The 24,374-nt window shown below is 38.1% G+C and overlaps 1 protein-coding gene across 6 annotated transcripts in view; it reads right to left on the bottom strand.

Moving 5' to 3' along the window:
- The window catches only part of arhgap32b (Rho GTPase activating protein 32b), a 238,582-nt gene that overhangs the window by 34,639 nt on the left and 179,569 nt on the right, over window positions 1–24,374 (bottom strand). For 3 of the 6 annotated variants that reach the window (XM_041801252.1, XM_041801254.1, XM_041801257.1), the window contains 2 exons: window positions 23,169–23,219; window positions 21,577–21,651 (listed from right to left, as the gene is read on the bottom strand). The exons of 1 other annotated variant lie outside the window; for it this stretch is intronic. In XM_041801252.1, coding sequence (XP_041657186.1) covers window positions 21,577–21,651; window positions 23,169–23,219 — 126 coding nt within the window. Of the gene's footprint in view, window positions 1–13,060; window positions 13,259–21,576; window positions 21,652–23,168; window positions 23,220–24,374 lie in introns of those variants that run through there. 2 more of the 6 variants (XM_041801253.1, XM_041801258.1) reach the window with 2 other exon arrangements.

The following is a 24,374-nucleotide window of genomic DNA, read 5'->3' as shown; positions in this document are numbered from 1 at the left end:
TAGGGATGGAGATCAAAACATGGGTCTGTTTTTTTTTAAACACAGGAATCAATGAATTTTTAGTTTATCAATACTGCTATCAGGTCTCACAGGTTCTGTGTTATAAAATCATTTATCTTATCACTGGTGCAAAAAACAAACATTGGTTCATGCAGGGGAGCACCTGTTTCCTTTCTTATCCTATGTTCTATCAGTATCTTGTAGGTATATCTAATATATTTTGCTGGATCATGTACAATATCAAGACAGATTTTAATCACCCACTGCCTTTAAACATTTTTTTTTCTCTAAGTATTGATTCAGGCAAGATTTAGGCACCGGCACAGTTTAAAAAGTATCGCTTTAGCATCAGTATCAGAAAAAATCCAAACAATATCCAACCCTAATCATCACTGTGCACTTCTAACACTGGCTTTAACTGCTATAGAACAGTTTTCTTCATCTCCTCAGATGAGCACTGAACTGCTGATTCCAAACTTTGAAGTTAGTCCTGTTAGTTAAAAATATCAACTCAGTGCTTAAATTTGTGCTGATGTCAGCAGAAGTAACTCACTCATTGATCTAACAGAAGGTTGTATTATGATGCAATCAAGGTCAGTTCAGTAAAAATGACAATCAGGCAAATGTAAAGAAAACGTCATCATATAATCAAATGCCACATCAAAAAAACAAAAATGATCTTCTTGACGAATAACTTGGAATCATTATTTCTTTAACTTTTAACGTATTTATTCAACTCCTACTTTTTGTACCATGTCTTTTAATAAGGTATTTTCAGTTTGTCTTTCCACTAAAAAAACGAAAAGGATCAACAGTGGAACTGATAAGGACTGGGATCCTAATAAGGAGTATTGATGAGGGTATTGTTACCAGTAAAATTAAGATAATCTCCATCCCTAGCAAGTTTGGACGTCATGCTCATGTTTCAGTGGTACGACAAAACTCTGTCACAACTTAAGATACAAATCCACAGCTTTCAAAATAAGGTTCAGTGTGGACTTTACACCCAATTTAAGATAGAAATTAATGGATAACTAGTGAAACAGCCTGCTGGACACATTTTTAACTGATTATAAACAAAGAAAGAATTCACACATTTCTCCCATGTGTTTTAAAACCTTGTTGTCATGTTAACCCTTCTTGATCAGGACTTCAGGTCAATAAAAAGCCACAGTTCTGTAATAGACTGAGGAGACAGTTTAAATTTCCTCAACTGCCCGCTCTTATAAAAGTCCATGTCCAGAAACAAAACTAGCTGAGTTATAGAAAGCTGAGGCTCGCCTCTCTGTTGGGAAAATAACAAAACAACAAAAGTGAGTGCTTACTCTCAGCTCTTTAATTTGTCTAAAGTGATGACACCATAAGCTGTACATGAGGCGCACAAAATCGTGTGCTGTTATGAATATGATCATTTGAAACATCTTCAGTGAGAGACTTGGCCCTGTGGCCGACAGACCATTAGGTAGAAATTAATGAGAGTCTGTGTGTTTGCATGCTAAATATACACTGTGGAGGTAAACTGTGAGCTGCAGACTTAATTGACAGTCCATCGAGTGCATTTAGAATTCAAGCATCAGGACCAGAGTGAAACTAATGAGCTGACGGGAGCAGAAAGAGACTCTGTAGCTGCATTAATTTAATGGTTTTCTCATTGTGTTGGCTGAATACTAACAAAATTATACTCTCAGTGACGGTGAAAAGAATATTTCAGAGATGCTGCGGTGGGAGGGTGAGTATGTTCATTACTTTCACTCATATTTATGTTGATAGATAAAACTTGTGTCGAAGGACGAAAAAGTCAGAACTCTAAATGAAATGGGTAATTCTTCTCAGAAGGGAATTCTACTTATTTGACATTGATCAAAATCTGTGCACAGGTGTAGGACAGTACAACTATGAAGTAAGGCTGCATGATTTTGACCAATATCATCATAGTAATTATCTTTATCCACAATTATATTCTCAACTTTAAAGACATTTATGTTTTTTTGTTTATCTTTAAAAAGCTATTCTGCTTTTCATCCATTGCCAGGGCTGGGATGGGACATTTCTTTTAGCATTTTGAGCTATACCGTCCCCGAACAATCAGACAAACATTACAGAGCAGCAGCCCCTATTACCCCCACTATTCTAATGTTACATAATATCCAATCTCAGAAAAAGTACAGGAAATGAATGTCACAGAAAAAGTTCTGCTGCTCATCCTCACGTGTTAAATTAAATGTCCTTTTTTGGCTAATATGATATCTTCTTTAATTAAAACAGTTTGGTGACATTTTTTTCTTTTGTTCTGTATTTTGTACTGTTTGATGCTCTGGGTACTTCATTTCCAGTCTTGGTTTAAAAAAAAAAAATCATTTTGAAAGAAAGAAATCCACCTTCCTGTTGATCAAACATTATGGGGGTAACTTAAGGAGAAAAAATATGTAAATTTGATGTCACATAGAATGTGGTGGAAAGTTTCTGAAATTATCAGAGCCTGAATGTCCTGAAATGATCCAGAAATGTCAAAAGTTCAAGTGTAAAAAGGGGTTTGTGAGACTGAAATCCTAAATCAGATTGAAGAATACAATAATAAAGATCATGATATGAAAACATTACAGCCTTAAAGAAACGGACACTTTAAAGGGCGTTTGGGGAAAAGTCAGTACTCCAGCAGGGACAAACTAAACACATCGCTCATTATTAGTCAGGGAGTGAAAGTTCATGTGCTTTTGAGGTAGTGGCTTCAGCATTTTCTTTTAGAATGTTCAAAGTTCATCTTACACTGGCTGGTTTCTCAAAGCTGACTGCCCCTAGCTTTAAGTTTTATCTAACTTTCTATGGTTTTGTGTCTATCATTAGTCTGACAATGCAATAGTGTGCAATACAAGGGAAGGGTTATGGGGTAAAAGTCAACATGAGTTCAGACTTTGTATCTTTGCTTTCTTATTCTTTGCTTTCTGTAACCATCTACCCATTAGACAATCTACAAGACCCTTTACTCAGACTTAGGTCTGGGCCAAAAATTAAATATTTATATCTTTAGCTGTACAGCAGAACATATTTATCTTTAAACTTATACCCAATAAAAGTGACTGTAGCTAAACCAGAATTACATACTTTTACATGACTATAGTAAAAATCAAATTCTATTCATATTTGATACTAAGGCAAAAAGGCCAAGACATCCCATGATGGGCATGCATAGGTATTTTGGCTTCCTCCCACCACCAAAGACATGTTCATTGGGTGAACTGGTTACTCTAATTTAGATGAATGTGTGAGTGTCCCTGGTTGTCTGTCTCTATATGTCAGCTCTGTGACTGACTGGTGACCAATCCAGGGACAGGCTCCTGCACCAGACGACCCCAAACGGGATAAGCAATGTAGAAAATTGATGGAAAAACTGTCTTTACAAAGAGGACAGGTTTGGACATACTCTCTGTTATGTCATAAAGAACAAAAATTAATCCATCATGAGTTCAGCAGAGTTCAGAAAAACTTCCGTCACCAGGTAGAACCATGCTCATATATAACAGCTTTTTACTTAAGCAACATTGGTATTAAAGGGGAAAGAGGCAAAAGCAGATAGAGAGAAAGAGAGAGGCAGATGAAGGAAGAGAGAAAAGGGAGACTCCTATATGCTTGAACATGTTTCAAAATGATCAAATGTCTATATTTTAGTGATTGTTGGTGTCAAAAGCACAGAAACGTCATGATCTTAAAGCCTTTTTTATGCTTCTGTGTTGGAGCTATGCCATAGCCTATGCTGTCCACCTAGCCCTGAAACTTGTGTAGATGCCTATGTGTGTAGTTGGCAAGCACCTCCTAAAAATGTAACCACGCACTTAAAAGACATAGATCACAAGTCCAGTGATTCGTCCACCTATAGCACTGTTTACAGTCTCTTGGAAATACAGGCATATGTTGTGTATTCTTGTAAGTTGTTTGTGATAGATAGCTAGAGACATGACAGAACTAGTGTTGCTGTCTTTTGAGGATATCAGATGTGTATTTTTTTATCCAGGCCTCTTTCAGTGGCCAAACCATCTCTGTCTTGCCTCAGCTGATTCAGCAGTCAGATTTTCCATTTCTCCGTTGTTTACCCTCTTTTCTGCTACCGCTAATCAGTATTTCTCAGCTCCAACTCTAGCATAATAGTTGTCACTGTAGTTGCCACCGGCTGGTACACTAGCAAGCAAAAAATATAGCAACAGGAGCAAAAACTGGCATAAAAATCACACTGCTGAGTAGTATTTGGGCAGCAAGCAATGCCAATATGCCAAACCACAAGTATGAAGTGCTCACAATTTCACAGATCCCCACTGTGCAAAGCGTACACTCAACGCAAAAGCATAAACCAGGCTTTAGTCACATTTGTAACCCAAAAAAGATAGCGCTCCCTAATATATAGGCAACATTTGGAATGGCTGGTGGAACTGGCAAGGTGTGAGAGTTGCTCTTTGCAAGTTCCACCAACTTTTCCAAATGTTGTCAAAGTATTTGTGATACTTAGGCAGAAGCTTTCCTGCAAGTTTTTATGATTAAAACATAAATAACCCAACATTGAGAGTCTTATGCTTTAATTTTTGTTGTCTTGTTATCAAACAGGCATCAGAATTATCTAAATTTACTGAGCAGGACTGGCATCTACCAAAAAAAAACAGAAACACAGCATCAACATAAACTATATCAATATAGGCCTATACAATATTGTCTTATCCTGCACCTCATTGGAGGTGTCTACTGTGTTTTTTTATCATAGAATTCTGTATCTGACAGCATATTTCATTCTTTCTGTGAATGTTTACTAAATCTGAATAGTTTTAACTAATGCACAAAACTCAAACAAGCACCTCATTCCAAAAAGTAACTGCCTATACAGCTCTCTGACTTCCACAGTCCTTCAAGTAAATAATTCATGTTAGAAACAAACTTTTGAGACCTGAGTCTCTATTGTGTACAGTTTTAATGAAGCAGCTCGATCAATCCTGAATAAACAGCCAGCCTCTGAGCTAGCGTCTTCAAACAAGCGCCATCGTTCCATTTCAGGGCAAACTGGAGCTTCAACTGACCCCTGAGGGAGAGACTCCTTCTATACCCACACAGAGAAACGCTGAGGCAGCTTTGTTTACTCACTGTTCAGGCATCAAAAAGAGCCTTCAGTATCATGAAGAGGAGGAAGGGAGCTGACTGCGCAACTGAGCTGGCTTACACTGACACGTCGCTTTTATTTCGAAGCAGACAGTGTAAGACGTGAGCAAGAGGAGTGTAGTGACAGGCATGACACTAAACGGAGAGAGGACGGAGCCTCCATCTGCTGAGTGTCAGAGCAGACGACAGCCTGAGGCCAGCAGCTCTGAAAACACTGACAGTGTCTCTGACACTGCTGAGTACAGCTGGATCAGAGGCATTACAATTAAAGAGGAACTAAACACTAGAGTTTCAGCTGTGGTGCATCTACCCTGGAGGTTCAGAAAATGCTTTTAAACTGTCATAGGTCAGGGTTAGATAAGTCCACACATCATGTAGTCAATATTGCTTTTAGATTTGTTTATTAGTCATTGTCATAACCATCCAAGCCAGACTTCATAATATAAAGCAATGGTATATTCTCCTTCAAAATACACAAGTTTGTATCATATTGACCTCACTTTAATCATGCTTTATTCATGATGTCAGGACACAGAATGAGACTACCCACAATCCTGGAGAGGCACAGCAAGGAATTTACTTCAAAACCAGAGCAAAAAGTGGGTCGTTTCAGTTAGGCTTTGTCACGGACAAAGTTTGCACAGCATACATCACCTGCCTCCAGACAAGGCAATAGAAAAAAATCAACTGCACTAGCGAGATTTCAACACAGAAGGGGGAAGTAATATGAATATAGCTAACACAGTGTGTTTAATTTAAATACTAAACTTAAAATGTTGAGATGTGGACTGTAATCATAGGTGTTCAGCTATAAAAAATGTTCTGGGTGTTGTGTTACTCTTCAAGTATCATGGCTTGGATGGTCCCGAAATTGAATACAATATAAATACCCCTGAAAAAATTGCCAAGATTCATCATTCAAGCAATCCCTGCACCTTCTCCCCAACAATCATGGCCGAGACACACAGCTTTCCTTTAAACCTGACCAACTGATGCATTTCCCCCACATAAATCACCATCAAGATTGTTAAACTCACTTATGTCATATTCAAAATATCAATCCCTTTGGGTCTGTAATGTTTGAAAAAACCACACTCTTTACTGTGTCTGTAATATCTTAACAACACTACACAGTACACACTAGCGTTTTGCCTTAAAGCAAGCAGCAGAGCATATCTAATGAAGCTTTGGTGTGATCATCTCTCTTTTATGAGCTTCGTACTCCAACTTGAGCGTCTCAGTGGAGACTTTTTACAGCAAATCAGTAATAATGGATCTAATACACCATGTCTTCCTTTGATTATTCATTCTTGCTGAATGTTGTTGGACGTTTTCTTTCTCCTTCAAGTGTAATTTCTTTCGTTTTAAGAGCCTTGAATGGAGTCAATGAAACAACTGTAATGGATGTGAGTCAGCGGTGGATTGTCACGTAAAAGTATAGATGTATTTTACCTGTGAAATGTTTTTTTTTCCTCCATTAGTGCTGCCTTTTATAAACTTCTGAACGACTTTTGAGCTTGGGCTTAGCACTCCACTGATGGTCTATATTGATGTGAAGTGCAACTTTCCCCTCCAACTGATATGCAGATTTTTGTTTGCATATCTGGAAGGCACTGAGATGCAAACGGACCCAAAGTGATGTCATTAAATGAACAGCTCAGACAGTGGATGGCTTTACACCTTTGCCAAAAAGATTCAGTAAAATCAGACATTTTAGGGTGTGAACATCACAAAACAAGTTCACTAAATCCTGAGGAAACTGATGTTTAGCTGAGGGGCTTTTAAAGGGAAATTTTGATGACTTCTCATTGTCTTTTGACAAACACTGGGAATTTTGCAAGGGGGAGATATTTTGACTTTTGTCTTTAAAAGTCCTTAAAAAGGAAGAGATCTTCTTCTTCCATTATTTAACTGGAAATGAACTTTTAGTTGACCCTCCTTGGCTCCTGGTAAAGACAAAACTTAAAACTACTGTCTGAGTCAAAGCCTTGCAACCATAACATTGTGTTCTTGGTCTCAAATGATATTTAAATCCTGACATCCTCACTGACAACAAAAACTATCAGAGGTGCTTCCCAAGACATTTCCAGTGGCACAGGAGGCATTCTATTTCTGGCTTTTACTCTATGAGTGGTAGAGATATATTAAACCTGTGGTTTCTAAACACAGACTTGTCTTGGGTGGCTCTTTCAGATGACAAAAGATCGTGTATTTATAGAGTTACAGGTGGGCTTGAAACATCTGATCAGAACAAGGACCAGTTTAGGGTTAACTGGTTCAGCACCATAAGAGATATCACCTGCCACAGTGCACATAACTACAGCTAAGTTTTACACAGCTGTTGGAAACACTAAACCATGACAGTTGAATTTATCTTAAACAAAAAGTAGATCTTGATATCTGAATAACACAAAAGAACAAAACTTGTATGATCTATTTTTCACAAATGAAACAGAGGATGAGGTGGTCAGGGCCCAGATGTTCTTTGTAGGGAAATGAGATCACATTTGTTTAGCTTAGATTTGCATATATAACAGAGACTCCACTTAGGGCAGAGCTCAACACAGAGAATGAGGTTACAGAGCTGAATAACACAGACAGCTCTCAGTTACGGCCTCTAACTGACTGTGACTATGACGAGGGTTTTCCTCATGAGAGCACAGAGAGAGGCTGGGACATGACAAGCCAAGGGATAGGAGGAAAAAAGGCAGAGCATTCCTGAAGGCACAATTACAGATTTAATAGTAATCTTCATCCTCTTCTTCACTGTTTTAACTTTACACAGACAGCCTCACTTGAATCAGTCCACAAGAAGCATTCCAGGAAACTGAGACTTAAGAAAAACAACAAAACAAGGTGCCATGGCTTTCTAAAGCAGAGTTGTGAAGGTGTAGAGCCAATCAGCAGGCTGTAGGCTGATATTTGATACACACTGTGTCAGTGTTCAATGAATACACAACCAGCAGTGGGCGTGACTGAAGCTCTGTAAAGCTTCACAATACTCTCAGCTCAGTCCTTTCACTTGAGCCTTCACCCCCTCCAGACCCAACAGACACACACATACGCCCATGAAGGAAACAAAGCGGGGAATTCAAACTCTTCAAATTCTTCTTAAAAAGTAACTAAGCCAGAGAGTTTCAGCTGAGGTGCATCTACCCTGGAATTTCAAAATATGCCTCCACAACATCATGGACCGGAAGGGAGGGGAGATTAGACATGCTCGCTCTCTTCATCATACAGTCACAACATTTCTCAGTCTATGCTGGTTTTTATACAGGATTGTTTGCCACAATGCACAGCCATTCAAGGCAGACTTACCATGAGCTAACTGAGAGTGAAGCAATGGCATATAATCAGAAGACAAAACTTTGTATGTTATTGACATTGTTTTAAAGAAAAACATCACCCATAATCCCAGAATGTCACAGTAACGTCTCTCAAGGTTTCTACACACTTTAAAGAATCAAAAATTGAGACTGTTTAAGGACATTTTTAGACCTCAGCTGAGAAATTCCATTTTTTTGTGTGGCAAACTGTCAGAAACCTGAGATTTCTCTGTTCTATAGCCAGAGCTGAATTCTCTAATTCAATGCACTGTTAATGATAATGCTAACTGATAAAATTTTTTTGGGTCATAAAACCCCAAATGTAATGATTTCAGGCCCATTCAGAGCTTATATTCTATGACGTAGTGTGTAGTCATATTAATCATAACATGCAACAAGCATACATTCAAAAAAAAAAAAAAAAAGGAAAAATAGTAATATTGAATAAACATAACTTGAAAACTCAGATTGGATAGTAACACTTCCAAGTTGAAGTGCCTTGAAAATTTTACACTTCTCACAAGTAAAAACAAGGCTTTTAAAACTTTTTATGTTTTATATTTTTCAACAAAAGACAGTTTAAATGGTGGTAACACAGATATGTAGTCACATAAAAGAAATAAGCAAGTACCATATCAACCTTTTTTTAAAGACAGAGTGTCACAGCAACACCTTTGATTGGTAGAAATTCTGTACTAAATCCATACTAAACCTATTTACATAGGTCTTCATCTAAAAACAGGGGTCAGAGGGTTTGGTTACTCTTTAAAGAAAAGCATTTATGAAAGGATTGGATACATTTAAGGATTTTTAACTGTTCAGTTTCACTGAGTTACAGGTAGGCCAAAAGATACTCCAAAACATCCCTGATTAGGGGTGAGGCTACTTCATGTGTCTTGTTTTCTGCTCTGTGTTACTTCAATTTGTATGGTTACTGAACGTGACCTCTCAGCCACGCTCAGTGTTGTTAATGTCATTTCAAGATGATCTCATGCAAAAATTGCACAATTAGTATGGCTTGCCTTCGCTTACAAGAAGTCTAGCTTTATATTTCTGAGGTGTGAAATTAGAAAGCTGTATCGTCTGCTCTATCTGTTAGCTCTACTAGCAGGTATCAGTGTTATTGAGCTCTGTATGATGGCTTGTTATGTTGCTGAGTGGTTCTCACTCATTTATTTGTGGCATCAGGGCAGTCAGGATTGTTCTTCCTCACCACAAAGAAGACTAGTTCTTCAATGTCTTTGTTGCTGGTTTAATTCAAGGGTTGTTCAGTGTATGAGTAGAGGAAGGTACGTTTCACAAGCTCTCTTAGTTTCAAGAAGTATAAACAACCCTGTCAACTTCTATCTGACTTTTCAGGAAACACAATGGTTTTCTGGTTAACTCATCAGCCAGTCAGTCATGGACAGACAACTTCTATCACAACTTTGAGTTTGCGAAACCCACACTTCTGAACAACTCAACCCTTTCATCCAAATAAGGTCACTTTTAGGTGGTGACTAACAGGACGGTTTAACTGAAGTCTAAAGATGGAGGGCCATAAACAGCTCCTGATGTCACACTGGCTACATTCATAGTCACTGATAGACGTGTTTTCATAGATAATGAAGAATGAAAGACTTCAATTACTTCCATTCACAGCTCACTGTAACACAACAAACAGTAAGAGACAACTGAAAACCAGAACATTACACAGGGACCGTGTGTTTACACCCATTAACACATCCTCATAACACGGCTCCTGTTGGTGTTTCTGGACTGGTGTTCATTGTGTAAACAACAGAGTACTGTGTTAAAAAGCAGCCATGAGTGACAGTCAGCTCAGTTTGGAGATTAGACAGAGTGCTGTAGGGTTTTGAACTTTGATGATATTACTTAAAATCAAACATTTTTAATACCTGCGTCAACACCACAGTACCAAAAGTAGAAGTGTTAAGCACTGAGTGTTAATCTCTTTTGTTTTTAAATACTAAAAAATGCAGAAAGACTCCTTTATTCGGACTGAAATGTACAGAAATGTTGGCAACGTTGCGAGCACATTTGTGCTATTAAGATGGTATGCAGGAGTTTCTTTGCAGTCTTGATGGATTCTCTCTCTCCGACACATCTGTCTAAAGAAACAGATGTTGTTTCTAGAGGTTGGCCAATAAGAGTCTGGAACAGATATGCATTTACTATACACGATGAGCCTTTAGTGAGATTCAGTGATCTAAATCTTAAATGTACACTATGTTGCAGTGTAAACCTGCCATTAAAAAGCTAGGCTACATCGTTACCAGTCAGTAAAGATGGAAATCTAATATAACAACAAAGGATGAGTTTATTTCTCTGAAAACTGTCAAACTTTCTATCATTCATCTATGTATTAACCAGTACAGTGCTTTAAGTTTTTCACTTCAGTTGAAGAAGCAGCACAACAGAGTAAAATTACTCAGACACAGGTGTAACTCTTGCAATCAGATGTTTGCTTATGTAATTATCATTCTGACACTGATATAGACTGATTCAGACTGAGACTGTGGAGAGTGAAAACTGGCCAAAGTAGTGCACTTCTAACTGATTAACTTTATCTGCTATTTGTAAAATAAATCACCAATGCAGATAATCAGCCTATTGCAGAATATTCAGCTAGGTTGATAGTCATTTTCCCCCAGTAATAATTTTCCTTAAAGTTTCAGAACTTTTCAATATCATCAATCAATAAAACAGAGAGTCTATTGTTTAAAGATAAATTTAATCTTACATATTCATAATAATGGTGACTTTTATCAGTTCCTTGTTTGTATTTTTTAAACCAGAGAGTATCATGCAATTGCAGTAGTTTATAAACTCTGGAGTAGTCAGGCCCAGGGTGTCAGGTCTGTACTTCTTTCACAAGGCAACTAGAGAGTAATGTAATATTTAAGTGAGATATAATATTGAGATATGTACATTTTAACCTTGTATCCATCAAGGCTCCTTTACTCACATCTAAAAAGCTGAGTCCCTGCAGGCATGAATACATTGTTGTAAAAAATGAACATTAATCTTAATTCACAATGATAAAATCTGGACAGAAAAGGTCTAAAACATCTGCACTTCTACTTCTACTATCATGTTTTATAACATGAAGCAGGATGGACAAATTAAAGCTGAAAGTATTGAAGGACACAGAAATCTCCAGCAACACTTGTAGTTTAGAGAACAACTTTATTAGACCAACACGTTTCAGCTTGTAGCCTTCATCAGGGTGATTGGATGACCATCGGATGACCATTGGATGACCCTGATGAAGGCCACAAGCCGAAACATGTCGGTCTAATAAAGTTGTTCAATAAACTACAAGCGTTGCTAGAGATTTCTGTGTCCTTCTGGATGAACAAGTTAGCAAGTTTCAGTCGCTAAAACACACTTTAAGGAAATGATGAATAAATAAAAAGACTTCTGACAGCTGATGTAGGTCCTTGGTCCTGCCTAAAAACTACACTAACTTATTTGTTTGTGCAGCCAATATTTACAACAGACATAGGCAGATTTCCATAGCCAAAATATTAGTTACAAATGTTGGCAGACATCTTAGCACCTACAGATACAGATAATTCACTTTTTAAGCTAATATCTGCCAATACGGATATCATGCCTCCCTAATAGGTAGGCCCTGTAACATGATAAGCTGATTCTGACAACTATGGGGCAGGCAAAGCCTCACAGCCCTCTGAGATCTTTTGCACCAGCCTAGAAGGATCCAGGCCCCATGTTGGTAATCAATGGGATAGAGACCCAGGTATAATGGCTGTGCTTTTTCATGATTCTGATGCTGTAAGATGAAGCTGTCTGCTATCCTCAAATTAATTTAATGCCAAATTCGTTGTTAAACAAAACAGTCAGCTTTTTCGGTTTTATTTTGGTTTTAGGAGGGACATGATTCAAACGGTTACTGCTTAGGATGTGAAATCTGAGTTAATATGCATTCTTTAATATCCGTTAATCTACAATGCTTTGTTTCAACAATAAAATATCAAACAAGGCAACCACAAATTGCACATTTTCCTAATGTTATGACTGCCAATCATGTATACAAAACACACTGCATTCATCTGGCTAATTTTCTGAATGCCTTTGAATCACAATATATATCTCATATATATATATATCTCAAGGTAAAGATACAGCAATATCAGTTATTTTCCCCCAATATCTTGAAGTCCTACTTTTACAATAAAACCGTTTAAACACAGTCCAGTAATGGTGAACTGACTGTACTGACCACAGACACGTTTTAAAATTACTAATGACAGCATTGTGTTAAAATGCGACTTTTTAAACACTTTGAGAAGGGCGAAACTATTCTTAAGTTTTCATGCACTGACGAGAGAGAGAATGGAAAAATGAGGAGTCAAATAAGGAAGGAGCAATATTTTCCCAATTGAACAAACCGCCTCCATCACTCACAGTACAGAATCTCCATATCGTCACTTAGCATCAAAAGCCACATGTATAAAACGTTTAACGTTTACTAGAATCACAAAACAATAAAGCCTATTGTTGTCAGACCGTCGAAAACACAGAAAAATACACCTGAACATCCTTCAGAGGGATAACAAACGGTTTTGTCTTACCTTAACGTCATAACGCCTGACTTGGCTCGAGCCTTTATGACAGTTTAGTACAAAGTACAGCTAACGTTCAAACTGTTTCTGACTAATACACACTAAAAACAGCGACAAAACTTCTGTAAACCACTAATAACAACCAAGTCCCTCCAACCGAGAGAGAAAGGCAGAGTTAAAAGTTCAGACAGAACGACTGGAAGCTCCGCAGACTTTCCTCTTTGCTCCGTCAGCTAGTATCCACACAGCTCCGCTCCAACTATTACTACCACACACGTGCTGCTTTCACGTGCGCTCGGAAATTGGGATTCACCGGCTGTTGCTCCCAGTCACACAACTGTCACTGTCAGTTTTGCACATGCGATGTTTTCCGCTTTCTTATCAAACGTATCTCATTACAATTCTAATATGTCTTTTACACCTAACACCCCCTGGCAAATATCAAAGATATGAGTACAAAAAGACACACGTTTCTTGCAAGTGAAAATATCTACAAATGAGACGGTCATAATTCAACTGAGAATTGTGAAATGAAATGCACTAACTTTTTCTGAGTTAAGTAAATCAGCCTGGTTGAGGATTTGTAGGAAAGATCATGTTTCACTTATCAATTCCTTGACTTTGAGTCAACTCTGAAAAAAAATACTTCTTACGCGGGCGTTCAGCATTAATGCATCAATCATGATTATTTAAGGTCCATCACATGCTTTATTGTCCCTTCCATTAAGACACTGCAGTGTCCCCCTACTGCAACTGTGATGTCAGCCAACTGCATGATATTGGATTTTTGCTGATATCCAATGTTGATTTTTACAAAATCAAATTTAGCATATCAAAGTGATAGTTAAATGCAGTTCAGACCATAAATTTAGTCCTTGAAACACACATTGATTTAGTACACAATAATAACTCCATGGTAAGCCTTCATTTATGATGTTAAGCACATATAAACAATAAAATTCAGAATAAACAAATCAGAAATACAAGGTGTGTCAAATATTTAAAATATGAAGCTTAAGGGTAAAGTTTATCAGTTAATTGGTCATACAATCAATCAGTAATGTTAACATTAAAATCAATTGATATGGGTGTAATCAGAGGTTAAGAAGTTAACAGTTAATGATCTAATGTGATCATAAGAAACCATTACATTGATTTTACAGTGGTTTATAGTGAGTTCAATGTGGACAGTGCAAAGAAGCCAAAGTCAGATCTTTAAACTCGGAGAGTAAGCCAGTCACGTTTTCCAGGTGTTATGCGCTCCAGAGGGCCAGACAAGCACAGAGGTAATGTAAGAAAGTAGCATCCCAGTTGATGCCTTATAAATAAACAAATATGCAAATAATTTCTTTTACAGTAACACAATGACTCCACTGAGGATTGTACACAATGACGACACAAAAGATAGAAACCTCAAGTTCTCCTGGTAAAAAAGAAACAAGTCTCCAGCTATTCCAGGTTTTATTTTAGTCAATTTGAACCAGATTATGCAAACAACTATCTCCCAAGGCCTCCCACAGGCAGCTCATTTCAATGGTGTTAAAGCATTAATACTTCATGCCATGCCTGCAGTCTCTGTTTTAAATGTGTAAAGACCCAACACTTTATTAAACTTGGAAAAGAGCTTCTTCTTCATTCATTTGTCTAGGGTCAGAGACTGTAAATGCTGGGATGAACTGCTGCATTTTAGTGCCAAGATCTTCTCTGGAAAACACAATAAGTTTCATAACAAAACATTCATAAAAGATGAATCAGCTCAGAGCTTTTTAGTGCTGCAGTTTTACAAGACGGGGCTAAAATGTGCATAAAGAATTAAGCGGTGAATGTTAAAATTGCTGACTTGCACATATGCTTGATTCTCATACTTCCAACAGCATTTGAACACAGCATGAATGGGAGACAGCCAGAAGTGAGGTTTACATAGCGGAAAACACTGAACACTCAGCTATCCTAACAAGCAGCACCCCTGCTTTAATTCTCAGCTAACATTTTTCAGATTTAATCAGCACTTTATCTGCAATTAATTACTTCTCTGATCAGGCTAATTTCTATTTGGAGGCCTGCAGTACAAAGTTCGACATGTATAAAATAGAATTAAGTTTAGATACTATGTTGAATAATTGCTGAATTAAAGGTACTTCCTGTTATTCTGATTTTCTTCCACCCTGATCAACCTATCTATTAATTGCTACAAAGGTTAAAGTTTAACAGTTGATAGAATCAAACACATTTCAAACTCACCTCCTGTCCATCTGTTAGGCAGAAGGAAAGACCCTCAGACTTGACCACTGCTGTCTGACCCACTGACCCCCTACTGAACCCTTTGCCTGATTCAGTCCGCCTTAAACAACATACTGGATGTTCTTTTCTTGACTTTAAACCACCTCTTCCCTCCGAGGGCCCCCGGAAAGCATTATCTTATTAACTAGCTTACTCTCTAAGCAGACACAATGAGTCAAAATAAAGTCAAACTAATTTGTTGTTCGTCCAGAATCACAAGACTGAAGTCAGACTTCTCTGCATGTGATCGCTTCACCATGGCACAGAGACACACAGCCCTCATCTTTATCTTTGCATGCAGAATTGCGTGATTGTTTTGAGTTTACTCTGAACCTGGAAAATCCAAATTTAGTTTTAACGCTCCAAAATTTACAACATAATCTATATAATGATGCTCTTATTTCTGCTGGACAATAATCTTAAACAACTTTGATGCAGTCTGCAAGTATTTCAGCAGAGAGCCATCTTTACTTGCTTTTTATTTTTACAGCACCGTTTTGTTTCTTGACATCAATGTAAGTGAGGAAAACCCTGATGATTTTCAAGGCTTATATATAAGGTAAATAATACTTATTTATAACCTATCCTTAATTCCTGCCCTCCAACACCACAAGCCAATCACATCTTTTGCAGCTCTGTAATGCAGTTTGACATACAGCTCATAAACCTCAATAGAGAAGCATTACAATGTGGATTTTCCTGCATTTGTATTAAGTATATACAATTATAACATAGAAAAAGAGTCAAATAATGTTCATGAGGTAAAGGCAACAGTGATATAAGGTATCCTAAGAGGTTAGAGAATGAAGTGTATTTCATCCCATCCCGTTCCCTAAACCTAACACAAACACAGCAACAGGTCTTTGGATTAATCTATGTGGCAGACCACACAGTCAGATCAGCCTAAAGAAGATCAACAAGGATGCCTATGCAAGGCTACATAGTGTTAGAGTTTGCTGCAAAGTGACAAGAATATAAAGCTTCATACATAAAGTCGGGAGTATTATGTAGAACCTCAGCTAACAGCAGCATTTGCTACATGACTTACACTGCAAGGGCATCACTATATGATTTTTTTTTCCCATTCATTGCCATAAATTCAGACTTTTATAATGTTTTTATTGCAAAAATCAAAATGTCACAACAACAAAGCATCAATTCACTCTGCAGCCCTATTACAGCTTATATAAATTGAGTGTTAATACAAGTCAGAGGGAAACATATCTCTTTTTTCTCCACTACTCTCTATCAATTATTTGCAATTACCTGACCATTTCAATTGGTGACAGTTTTAAAAGACTGTAAATTGCTTTATACAAATTAATTTTTAAAGAATCAAGTTTTGAGGACTGAGGACTTTCTGCAATGTGCATGACAACACCTATGCAGGAAGTGTAGCCCCCATGCCCTGTAGCATCAACAGGATGGGAGCTTTGTGCTGGATTAGCTGCAGCAGCTGCTTTACAAGGATCTGAATGGTCTGATTCAAACTGGGTGATGTGGAAAGAACGAGGAAGTGTGTTTTACAGCTGCATGCAAAGTTCAATGTACAGTAGCAGAACGTCATGCTGTTTGAAACATAAACACCATCGTAAATCTGAATCCCTACCTGCTGCTTAAATGCTTGTTAGCTTTGAAGCTTTGCTATGACAGTGTGAAAGAACTTGTTTAAAAATGCAACAGAGCACAATAATGATGCAATCTGACTATGTGTATTGTAACTGCAGATATTCATTAGCAGACTTTTCCCAGTCTGTTCACCAATAGAGTTATCTCTCTACTTCAGTTTACAACACAAGCTTTGACCAAACAAAGGTGTGGTCCACAACAACGACAGACTATTACTGCAGCAACACCAGGGATCTCATAAAGTTTCACAGACTCAGGAAATGATCTGAGGACAAATCTTACTCTGTCCCGCACATTCTCTCCTTATTTCACTTCCTGTCTCCCTCACATAACCAGCTGTCTTGGCTCATGTGTGCTCACAGCTGCCCAAATCACCGGTCCCCAGACGTGACGAAGGCCTGCACTGAGGAGGGGAACAGAGGAGGGGAGGGGGAGGTCTACATCTGGGTCAGAAACTGGTCGGTCTGTTTGGGCGTCTGGGGAGGAAAGACGGCTGTCGGTCATTTTTTATCCAAAGCTCACAACTCTTTATTTCATGTCAGCTAAAGAGTTTATTTAAACTGTCAAGAAGAGTGATCTCTGCTCTCTGGTTTCACTGCAGAACAGATTCACAGACAAAAGGCTAATAACTCTGAGCTTCTAATGTCTTGATTTGACTGGAGCATGTTAACTATTTCCATGGTTTCACTAGGAAAGGTTAGTGGTGAGTGGTAGATCTGTGCAGAGCACACATATTTTTCCAGTGCTGTGCAGCTCCCTGCAGGAATGTGCTCTTTCAGTCTCCATGGAGAGGCAGACAGAGATTCTTACTGTTGCAGGACAAAGCTTAGTGCTCAATGGATGGGTTTACAGGCCCCCACATTGTCAAAGGATTAAATAAATCAAGGCTGGTCGAGACCCCAGCACTACGGCACCCCTGCTCGGCCTTTCAGCGGCGACCAAACAGACACACACAAACACAGCTGGCCTCCGTCCAGACACAGGGTACATTCAGCGCCTTTGAGACGTGCTGTAGTAACCTGGATCACCCCTGAACTCATTAGCATACACCTTCAGGGGCCAGAGAGAAAAGAGACAGACAGCTGGAGGGACATTTTCTTTGGAGAGAGGTATATGAAAAGTTGGGCTGAATTTAACAGAACTAAAATCCCAAAACTTCCACATACAGAAAATTTCTACATGTACACTGCAAGAATCAATGTCTTAAACAAAATACAGTTTCATAATAAAATAAATCTTACCAGGCAGTAGGATATTCAGCGCCTTCTGGGTGAAATCAAGTATTTATAAACATAGAAGCTTATCTACACATTTTGAGTCTATCTGACAAGGTTTGAAAGTTTAAGAATTGCTCCAGCAGATTGATTTGTCAGCAGCTACAGGCTGGCGTATTACTGCTACAGTCTAATCCTTCCAGAGAGAAAAAGACCAATTAAAGTGTTTATTTTTGCAACTGACGGACGCAGGTTTCATTTCTGAGTGTCTGACAACTGTGAAGAAAGTATTCACAGTGTACCCCCGTTTGTTTTAAAGTAATAATGAGGCGTTCTTACTTTTAAACATGGACATTAAACTGAAAAATAATTACATCGCCTTTGACTTCTGTTATATTCAGTTTTAGTTCAAGTTAAACCAAGAGCACATGTCCTCTTGTACTTTAAAGCAGTGGTTTTCAGCATCGGGACCCACCACCTCCTCCTTAATGACAAATCGTGACCCAAATGTCTCAAACTTTTCCATCCTTACCAAATGCTTTTGATGCAAAATGGTGCATTATGAACTTGAAAAGTAACAAAAATGTGATGGAATAAATAGATGGAGATGTATCCTTGAAAATAAAAGTACATAAGGGACTTTTTGCCACATTTTTAGGCACATGTCTGGGACCCAGTGAAAATAGCTTCACAACCCACTTCTAGGTCCTGACCCACCAGTTGAGAATCAAGACTTTAGAGGCATTATTGGATAACTAGCCAGAATGCCTTAGGAGCTTTTATTGTGAAATGCAGCCTATCCTCCATGATGTTACAAACTTCCTGAAATCTGCTAAGCTACAGTGAAAACTCTTAAGGGACATGACCACAAAGTGCAAAACTGTATGTGTCAAGACATTAGTATGCCTTTCAGTTCGTTCCTGGCTGAAATAGCTAGTTGGAGTACAGGTGGTAATGTTTTAATCCATAGGGCCAATCATTGAGGCTGATCTATTCAGCTCAGTTCTCTGCTATCCTAGATTAACAGTTAGCATGTGCAAGTGCTACATTACTGCTCTCATTTCTCTGTCAGGCCAACGTATAACATTAAGGTAGCTAACAACAGAGGCCAAGCAGTATGGATGTACCTCACTCTTGTTGTGCTGACAGCTTCTAATGCTACAATTAATTCATTCACAGCCCATTCTTCGAGGAGGAGGGGGGTGTTAACTATGAGTTTGGACCAGGGCTACCAAACTGTTTAAAACTATAATGAAAATGAATATCCTTTTTGGTTGAATTCTAAATTTCCGTATGTTGCATTAAAAACTGCTGTTTAACTTTAGATTTTGTACAGTCTTAAACTAAGGGTAATTGGCTTCCTGTTTGGATATAGACCTGCTTTTAATTTGAAAGAAAGTAGGAAACTTCAGTTCAATTGAAGATTAGAACATGAATTTAACCAGGGGAAAAAAGAACTTGTTATGGATTGAAAAGAAAAAGTAAATGTTTGATAAAAAGGTGCAGATGACTTTTGCCTTGTCCACTGAGCTATGAATTTTCAAAGTAAAATGTGAGACATGAAGGTGAAGTGGTGGGCTTATTTTAACATCATTGTGCCTGCAGGGAGATAACCTTGCAAAGTAGATGGATTTGTCAGACAGCCCTCAGACAAATCCATTTTGAAACCCTCCAATCCACGATGTCTGTGTCAGACCAAGGACAGTTCTGACCAGTCAGCGTCTTTTGAGGAGAGCAAGGCGGTAGCTACAGGCAGAGTTAAGTTGTACTGTGAGCCGTTAGCAATGATTGCCTTCAGTGTGACAGTTAGCAAGGATGTAGCAATAGTATTGCGACAGTTTTATCTGAACTGGTCCACATTTCTGTATTTTATTAAAGAGGAAAGAGCCACACTGACAGCTTTTCTAAGCAGAAAGTATGTTTCTGAAAGTCTGATAGGCTTAAACATCAATTTTAGCCACCCACATACTTTGCCATACGAACACTAAGGTAGCACTGACTTGTACAGCCTTGGTTATCACTGGAGATGTGCATGTCTACTACCTCATTTTGCTTGTCACTCTGACTGGCCAATCATGACTGTAACTGTCAGAACATTTGTCCATTTCACTTTTGAGAGTTCCCAGTTCCCAGACACTTTGTACGGGAGCTTTCCCAGACGAATGTGAAATACATCCATGCAGTGGATTCATGAAACAGTCTACTGTAGTGTTAGGTTAGCAGGGAGACGCTGCATAGTTTAACTAAATTGTGCTGAAAGGGACAATAAAGCATGCAATCATTGTGATTAAATTAATGCCCTAATAATGGACCTTATTTAATCATGATCAATGCTTTAATGCCAACAGCTCTATTGTTTGTCAGCATCTAAATAATATTAAATAATCTCTGCCTCTAAAAGAACATATAAGAACATTTATCATCCCAGTTAATGGGCGTTAAAGCAATGAGCCTCACTACAGATACCAGGAGCTATGATGCCACAACACAGTGCTGCATGTGAAAAAACTTTCACACATCGCACAAAAGACTTGATTTCAACGGCCATCAAGAAAATATCATTTTTTTTAAGTGCATGACTTATTGAGAGACAATTCTAGCACCATGAAAAAGCCAAGGACATCAAAGGAGACTACATCTTTGCAGGTAAAGTATAGCTTAACAAGGCTTTCCTCTGGCAGCAAAGGGTTAGTGGTAAACAGACTATGATAACCATTTCAGTCTATATTAATTCATTATCTATTCTTATTTATATTACTCATTTAAAGTTGAATTATACCATTAAGTTACACATTGATGATTCTGTGTTTCATCAGAAAGAATTTTGGTTAATAATCTAACCCTGTGGTATCAGATCTGTAACGGAGCTTAACATCACTGGTCCAAATGGTCCAGAACTCTCTGGTATGAATTGACCACAAGCTACTGCTAGCAAACTTCCTGCCATTAATTAGGCTCCAACCACATAACACATAATAACTGTGCCAAACATAAAAATAACCTAAAGCCATCTTAACTCAAACTTGAAAAAGTAAGATTTCCAGGATTCCAATTTAAGAATTGAAAAAAACTTTCATGCAAACAGACTCACCTGGAAAAGAAATATGAGACATATGCTACATATACTACTACTACCTCTACTGCACAGCTACATGTTTCTAAACATTACTTGGATCCTGAGCAGAAAGTAGAGGTTGTAGGATAAGTTTGTTTAAGGTTGTAGACAGTGAACTCTTTGTCCCCAGTGAAGAGTGAAGCTATAACTCTCATTTTAATCCCAGAAACAGGAACACAAACTCCAAATATCTGGGTCACAGAGTGCACACACATCACACAAGATTGTGTTGTTAGTTTTTGGTTAGGGAGTATTACGGTGCAGCACACCAGAGTATGTTTGTCTACCTGAACTTATGCTGTAGTGGTTTAGCGGGTCGGCCACCCATGCATTGTCCTGTATTACACTCTCCATCTCCAAGTCTGCATGCAGCCAGATGGAGGGATGGACCAACAGACAGACGGATGGATGGACGGATGGATGATGGAGACATGAGAGAATCAGCAAAGGAGAGAAGCATGTCAAGTTAGAAAACAGAACAACAGTGTACGCTGGGTACACTGTGATGTCGGCAGCTTTGCATTAAAAATGATTTTTGAATAATCAAACAATCATGTGTTTAGCAAGAGAAACAAACATAAAAAAACATAAAACAAGCACCATTTGTGTGATGGACTCTGAAGTTATAATCCTTAAGATTCTCATAAAACCAATTTTTTTGGGCTTAAGTTTTCACTGACAGTGGGGTCTGAATCTTCTGCAAAAGACAGAGATTGCCTCTTTGTGCTTTGGGGATTCACAGAAACAATGCAGCATGTAATAGTGTTGTATTAATGTCTTTCATCTAATCTGATTGATATCGGCAGTGTTGACTCTCCTGATAGTGTATCAGAGCTGTCTGAAGTCACTGTTAATGCAAAGTAAACACTTGCCAGATCAGGTGTAAATATTTTCAGGAGCTAATGGACACAAGAAGTCAGGTACAGCCAAGTGACACACTAAAAGCTCACACAGAAAACTAGCTCCTTGTTCATGTGTCCTTCTGTTAAAGGTAAGGACACACTGATTCCAGTGGCGGCATCAGACCAAGCTTGACTACTCTTTTGAATGATGAGAAACATGCAGGAGTGCATGTACAAAATGACTCACTGACAGCCAATGATCACTAATTAATGTCACAGCATAGGAGTTCACATTTAGCTGCTTCTTTTTGTAAATAACCCAGTTAAATTTATCAGTAACCAATGAGAATTCCACAACAAACTATTCTTTGTTATGCTTTTACTTTAACATTTGTGATGTCCCAAGCTAAAGGTAATTTACTTCCTGTTTAGATTTAAAAAAACGTGCTTTTACTTTGAAAAAAATAAACTTCTAGTAGATCAAAAGTGATATTAGCATAATCACGCTAAAAAGAGCTTGCTACAGATTAGGAAGTAAGTGACAACAATATCTATGGAAGGCATCATGTTTGATAACATAAAGTGCAGATTACTTTTGATTTGTCCACTGAGTTATCTGTGAGTTTTTAAAATGAATTGAGACATTTAATGGAGCAGTGGTGGATTTATTTTTAATAACTGTGATGCTACATAAGAAGCTTTCAGGAGCTCTGCAGCTACGCTAGGTTAACTACAGTTAAAAATTACAAATTAGCATACTATTAATACAATAAAAAATCATTGCCTTTTTTACCCTAATCTGATGGAGATTAACATGTGCACACTAACAGCCCTACTTTGGTCGAGTAACAGGCCCAAAAGACACATTTAATTATCAGATGAACCTGCCTTGAAATCTCAAGGATTATAACTTCAAAAACATCCAAATCTGATGAAATAAAGTGTCGTCCAAATGTGCGGATGAATTTTGCCTGAGAGAGTAAAGGTGGCGTGAGTGGGCAGGTGGATGAGGTGTGTGTGTGTATACCAACACGCACAGGGAGGGAAGAGACTCCAAGAAGCGGGCTGCAGGCCAGAGCAGGGGGAGGCTGAGGCAGAGGAGTCACAGTCAAATGCAACAAATCAAACACATGCTAATGCTAAAACGTCCCTGTGCAGTGAGACAACAACAGCATTAATGATGCAATGCAGAGGAGAACAAGCAGCAAAGTGTGGGCACAAACAGGCAGCTTAAACACAGTCACATTTAGTTATTGATCTGACACTGATGATAAACTGTTCATTTAATATAAATACATTAGAGCATCTGCAGGTTTAAAACATTAAACTCTAGATCTGAATGTTTTCAAACAAACTGTGGATAAGAAGTGGACAGAGACTCGGAAACTGACTTAAAAAAAAGCAATTATAGAAGTGCATCAAACACTTTCTTTCCTCTGCAGAGATTGTTGTCACTGTTTGGAAGTCTATAAACCTTTGATTTATGATTAACAGAAGCCATAAAGAGACATACTTTCCTCAGTCTTTGCTGTTAATGAGCAATTTCTGGATGCTTTGTTGAGATTTGTCTTCTTTATCTGGCATTAATTTTAGTCGTTTTCTTGAGAAATTAACTTGTCACAGAAAATCTAGTGTAACATCTCAAGAGAATGGCATGAATAAAGTAAGGAAAGTAAGTTCAGGAAAACACCGAGTAAAATAAAATATATGGCCACAAACTCACACAGAGCTCCCACAATTATTAACCTCCATAAAGATAATTCATTCATAAATGCCCTCATTAACAAAGAAAAACAGGTCTACACACCAGGAAACATCAATTTAGGATTCATTAAGCAACATAAAGTGATGTTTTAAGCCAACATGGTCTTCCTCAGACTTGACAAACATCAGTTTTTGTTGTTGAATAAACCTTTACATGGGAGATTCCTTGTGCAGGCTTTTTTAAACCTCTTTGTTATTGTTTGTTTTGGATCCAGTGTAGACAGAAGGAGAAGGGTGTCATGTTGTGATTTTCTACTCTGAACAATCTCATTAGGTCATGGTTTTATGTAGGTTAAGGTCCAGATTATAATAAAATAGAAGACAAAAAAGTCGGCTTCTTTTAATACTACATTTTGCCAACCAAAGTAGGCATTCCTAACAGATGTGCAGTTACTGTGAACCAACAGCATGTCCTAACAGCTGGTGACATGACAAAACATGCGTTACTTACATTTGATTAATCATCGTTTGATATTCAC

The sequence above is a fragment of the Cheilinus undulatus genome, linkage group 12 (assembly GCF_018320785.1).
Source record: "Cheilinus undulatus linkage group 12, ASM1832078v1, whole genome shotgun sequence".
Lineage (NCBI taxonomy): Eukaryota > Metazoa > Chordata > Actinopteri > Labriformes > Labridae > Cheilinus > Cheilinus undulatus.
This window is presented reverse-complemented; position numbering and strand designations above follow the sequence as displayed.